General features: G+C 38.9%; 1 protein-coding gene across 1 annotated transcript in view; it reads right to left on the bottom strand.

The window, feature by feature from the left end:
* Window positions 1–515: 515 nt before the first annotated feature.
* The window catches only part of LOC106081192 (coactosin-like protein), a 71,694-nt gene continuing 66,209 nt past the window's right edge, over window positions 516–6,000 (bottom strand). The window contains exons 2-4 of the mRNA XM_059367451.1: window positions 5,429–5,511; window positions 1,165–1,405; window positions 516–1,024 (exon numbers count right to left, since the gene is read on the bottom strand). Coding sequence (XP_059223434.1) covers window positions 908–1,024; window positions 1,165–1,405; window positions 5,429–5,511 — 441 coding nt within the window. The 3' untranslated portion in view covers window positions 516–907. The remainder of the gene's footprint in view (window positions 1,025–1,164; window positions 1,406–5,428; window positions 5,512–6,000) is intronic.

Raw genomic sequence — 6,000 nt, 5'->3', positions numbered from 1 at the left:
AACTCAATATCGATGTCGGGGAGCAAGTTCTGTATGCCATTGCATTTTTAAGCGGCTGTAGCGAACCTAGAGCAGATGTGGCACCACTTCCTTCTAAAGGGAGTTGTAAACAAGGGTTTGAAAGCTAATAAAGTTTGACAGCTAACTACACAATAAAGAGGGGTTTTGTATTCGCATGTAACGCCATATGGGGTTTAAAGATTTATTTACTTAACATTTTTGTACACAAATAAAAAAAAAACAATATTTGTTGGATTTTTTGTTAAATTTATTTGACTTTTATTATAAGTTTTTAAATTTATTTAATTTTATTTCTTTTTATATTAAAAATAAATTTTTGAAAGAGAACTTGGTTTTAGTTAAAATATGAAGACGAAAAGGTTTAAAGAAATCATTCAAAAGTAAAAGGTGTGATACAAGTATGAAAGAAGAACGATTGCGATGATGATTAAGAAAAACAAAATTGCGATCAATATTAAAGACAAAAAAGGGAGATAAAATTAAAGTTGCATAATGATCATCATCATCATCGCCATCATTATCGTCTAATCATGTCAGAGTTAAAAATGTAATGCCTTAAATACACTTAGAAGCTAATCAGGACTTTTATTGCAACATTTTGTTTGCTCTTATATAAAAAAAAAAATAATAAAAACGTCTTAAATCTTCTTCTGCTTGCATTCAAATCGAAGAGAAGGAGGAGGAGGAGAGAAAAAAAGTACAAGTGCACTTTGCAAACAATCGACATAGAGGAGTAGGAGGTGTAGCTGGAGGATGAGGTGGTCATCCTGGCGGCCTTACATCGATTGTGTGGGATGGCAACGATCGTTCTTCATGTTGCATGAGAGTTTTTTGTTTCAGTTGCTGGGGTTTGTTTTTTGTTGGTTTTGTGGGTTTTGGTTGTTCCTTAAAAATTACGGACACCAGTTCCGTAATTAGCACCACCAGCACGATTTAAAGCATCACGGAAGAGTTCAATGTCCAATTCATTGTCAACGCCCGCCTGCAACTCCACAGCGAAATTCTGCACACACACACACACACGCGCGCGCACGCCGGAAAAGGAAAGAAAGACATTCAATAATGGATTATTAACAACAAAGAATTGATTTATTTGTTTATGCGGTTAGACTTGACTGTTTCTGCCTGAATGGGTTTGCTTACATTTAAGACATCTTTGATGATGGCCTTGTCCGTTGACATTTTAGCTCTTTGTATGACACCCACATCTTGACCAATCCAAGTGAGGAAAATGAATTTTTTTCTCTTGGACATTTCATCGCCCATCTGTATGCGGATGTAGCCGAAAGCACGCTCATTATCACCGAATTGCTGGCGGAACTCTTCAAAGCATTGGCCACGAATGGAGCAGATTATTTGGGGACCATCGAATTTGAAAACGGCCCTGCAAGACAAAAGCATCAAATGGAAAATTTTAATAAAAGAAGTTAAACAAGTAAAAAGGCATTAAGTTCGGCCGGCCGAAGTATGGATAACCTTTGGCATAATCCGGAGAAAAAAAGCATATGCACCCATAGCAGCTATATCCAAATATGGTCCGATTTGGACCAAATTCGGCACGGACATTAAAGAGTTTTAAAAAATACAATTCACTGTTCGATTTTGGTTCAATATTGTTCTTTTGGCAGCCGTATCCAAATATAAACCGATCTGAACTATATCGGACAGATGTGGATAAAGCTGCCATATAGTCCGATTTCTCGATTTAAGGTCTTCAAGAAGGATATCAAGGGGCCTAACACAACTCACTGTCCTAAATTTCAGCGAAATCAGACAAAAAATGCTTCTTTTTTATTTCGTTTTTATGGGCCCAAGATGTTAAATCGAGAGATCGGACTATATGGCTGATATATCCAAATCTGGACCGATCTGGGCCAAATTAGAAACTGATTCCAAAAGGCTTTACACAACTCACTGTCTCAAATCGGATAATCAATGCTTCTTTTATAGGACCAAAACCTTAAGCCGAGAGATCGGTCTACATGGAAGCTATATTCAAGTCTGAACCGATGTTGACCGTCTTCAAGAAGGATATCGAGGGGCCTAACACAACTCACTGCCCTAAATTTCAGCAAAACCAGACAAAAAACGCTTAATTTTTATGGGCCCAAGATCTTAAATCAATGGCAGCTATATCCAAATCTGGACCGATCTGGGCCAAATTGAAAAAAAGATTCCGAAAGGCTTAACACAACTCACTGTCCCAAATTAAACGAAATCCGATAATGAATGCTTCTTTTATGGGGCCAAGACCTTAAATCGAGAGATCGGTCTATATGGCAGCTATATCCAAATCTGGACCAATCTTGGCCGTCTTCAAGAAGGATATCGAGGGGCCTAACACAACCCACTGTCCCAAATTTCAGCGAAATCCGATAATGAATGCTTCTTTTATGGGGCCAAGTCCTTCTATTTTTCCGACTGTCTGTCCGCCTGTCTGCTTGTCGAAGGCACGCCAACCATCGAAGGAATAAAGCTAGGCGCTTGAAATTTTCCTCAAATACTTCCTATTAGTAAAGGTAGGTTCGAATTGTAAATGGACCAAATCGGTCCATGTTTTGATATAGCTGCCATATAAACCGATCTTGGGTCTTGACTCCTGGAGCCTCTAGAGGGCGCAATTCTCATCTGATTTGACTGAAATTTTGCACGTGGTGTTTTGGTATCACTTCCAACAACTATACTAAGTATGATTCAAATCGGTTCAAAATCTGGTATAGCTGTCATATAAACCGATCTTGGATCTTGAGGTCTTGAGCCGCTAGAGGGCGCAATTCTCATCCGGGTTGGCTGAAATTTTGCATGTGGTGTTTGAATGTCGTGCAAATCGTTGCATAACCTGGTATAGCTGTCATATAAACCGATCTGGGGTCTTGACTTCTTGGCCTCTAGAGGGCGCAATTCTCATCCGATTTGGCAGAGAAGTTGTACAAAGGCTTCTCCTATGACCTTCAACATACGTGTCCAATATGGTCTGAATCTATCTATAGCTTGATACAGCTCCCATATAAATCGATTTCCCGATTTTGCTTCTTGAGCCCCCACAAAGCGCAATTCTTATCCGAATGGACTGAAATATTACACAATGACTTCTACAATGTTAAGCGTTCAATTCATTTATGGTCCGAATCGGACTTGATATAGCTCCAATAGCATAACAGTTCATTATTCTTTGTTTATTACCGCGCAAAGAACTCTATAAATGCTATCCATGGTGGAGGGTATAAAAGATTCGGCCTGGCCGAACTTAGTACGCTCTTACTTGTTATTTTATTGAGCAGCAGACATTTTCAAAAAACAATAGACGTTTTAGCAGTCAACTTGCTGGTTTGAAATTGCAAACATTTTGCTATAACAGCTAAACTACAACTGTAGTTGTAGCAAAATAAACTACTAACAGTCAGCAGATAGTGTCTGCTAATAACAGCAAACATTTGTCTATAAGTGTACACCTATAGAGCAAGTATATATCAAACCGCCTGACATTTGTCGTCCCTTACTAGTTATACCCACCTCCGAAGAATGGGGGTATATTCATTTTGTCATTCCGTTTGCAACACATCGGAATATCCATTTCTGACCCTATAAAGTATATATATTCTTGATCAGCGCAAAAATCTAAGACGATCTAGACATGTCCGTCCGTCTGTCTGTTGAAATCACGCTACAGTCTTTAAAGATAGAGATATTGAGCTGAAACTTTGCACAGATTCTTTTTTTGTCCATAAGCAGGTTAAGTTCGAAGATGGACTATATCGGACTAGATCTTGATATAGCCCCCATATAGACCGATCAGCCGATTTAGGGTCTTAGGCCCATAAAAGCCACATTTATTGTCCGATTTTGCTGAAATTTAGGACAGTGAATTGTGTTAGGCCCTTCGATATCCTTCAGGATTTTGGCCTAGATCGGTCTAGATTTTAGTGTAGCTGCCATATAGACCGATCCTCCGATTTAGGGTCTTAGACCCATAAAAGCCACATTTATTATCCGATTTTGCCGAAATTTGGGACAGTGAGTTGTGTTAGGCCCTTCGTCATCCTTCGTTAATTTGGCTTAGATCGGTCCAGATTTGCATATAGCTGCCATATAGATCGATCCTCCGATTTAGGGTTTTAGGCCCATAAAAGCCATATTTATTATCGGATTTTGTTTAAATTTGGGACAATGAGTTGTGTTAGGCCCTTCGTCATCCTTCGTCAATTTGGCTTAGATCGGTCCAGATTTGGATATAGCTCCCATATAGACCGAACCGCCGATTGTGGTTCTTAGGCCCATTAAAGCCACATTTATTACCCGAATTTGCTGAAATTTGAGACAGTGAGTTTTCTTAGGCCCTTCGAAATCTTTCGTTAATTTGGCTTAGATCGGTCCCGATTTGGATATAGCTGCCATATAGACCGATCCTCCGATTTAGGGTCTTAGGCCCATAAAAGCCACATTTATTATCCGATTTTGCCGAAATTTGGGACAGTCAGTTGTGTTAGGCCCTTCGTCATCCTTCGTTAATTTGGCTTAGATCGGTCCAGATTTGCATATAGCTGCCATATAGATCGATCCTCCGATTTAGGGTTTTAGGCCCATAAAAGCCACATTTATTATCCGATTTTGCTTAAATTTGGGACAGTAAGTTGTCTTAGGCCCTTCGACATCCTTCATCAATTTGGCCCAGATCGGTCTAGATTTGGATATAGCTCCCATATAGACCGAACCGCCGATTGTGGTTCTTAGGCCCATAAAAGCCACATTTATTACCCGAATTTGCTGAAATTTGGGGCAGTGAGTTTTCTTAGGCCCTTCGAAATCTTTCGTTAATTTGGCTTAGATCGGTCCCGATTTGGATATAGCTGTCATATAGACCAATCCTCCGATTTAGGGTCTTAGGCCCATAAAAGCCACATTTATTATCAGATTTTGCCGAAATTTGGGACAGTGAGTTGTGTTAGGCCCTTCGTCATCCTTCGTCAATATGGCTTAGATCGGTCCAGATTTGCATATAGCTGTCATATAGATCGATCCTCCGATTTAGGGTCTTTGGCCCATAAAGGCCACATTTATTATCCGATTTTGCCGAAATTTGAGACAGTGAGTTGTGTTAGGCTCTTCGACATTTTTCTACAACTTGGCCCAAATTTGTCCATGCCATGTAGAACGATCTCTCGATTTAAAGTCTTGGCCCCATAAAAGGCGCATTTACAATCCGATTTCACTGAAATTTGTCACCGTGACTTATATTAGGCTTTTCGACATCCCTGTCATGGGATTTTTCATAGGATTCTGATGAAAGGTGATTTACTTATATACCGGAGGTGGTGGGTATCCACCACCATCCTTTTTTTACTTGTTTCATAATATTTTTTTTATTTTCATTATAATTTCCATGCTTAGTTTAATTGGAGATTCTTACCATTCTGTGTCTGTGAGATCTGAACGCACATCTTCATATGCTTCACGTATGGCATCCTTATCCAAAGAGGTGGCCATTGGCATCTAAAATGGAACGTAAAGAAAGAAATAAAACAAATATGAATAATTACAGAAAAAGAGAAAAATAGGAAATAAATTCAATTTAAATTTTAATCAAATTAGTGACGATGTGCAACCCTCACTATGGCTGCTTTGGCAAAACAGGCGGGAGGTTATGGACGCATCGCATAAGCAGTTACTTCCTTTTGTTGGCTGCTCATAAAGTCCAAAAAAAAAAAAAAAAAAATAAATTTCCGATTATAAAAAAGGCCACAATTATAGTTTAACAAAATTAAATAAAAAAAAAATGGAAACAAAAAAACCGCTAAAGTTTATGTTTCCTGAAATATATCAGCGTCAATTGGCCTCCACCGTAATACACCATATATTATCCATGTATCCACATTGTCCATCCCACAAATCAACTCTCTAGACTCTAGAGTGGGGAACACACTAAAACGTCAATGAAATTTTGATGAGTTGACCGTACGTGATAAACTTGAAAACTTTAGG

This window comes from Stomoxys calcitrans, chromosome 4 (assembly GCF_963082655.1).
Source record: "Stomoxys calcitrans chromosome 4, idStoCalc2.1, whole genome shotgun sequence".
Classification (NCBI taxonomy): Eukaryota; Metazoa; Arthropoda; class Insecta; order Diptera; family Muscidae; genus Stomoxys; species Stomoxys calcitrans.
Note: the sequence above shows the minus strand (reverse complement) of the source record. Positions and strands in the feature narration are given on the sequence as shown.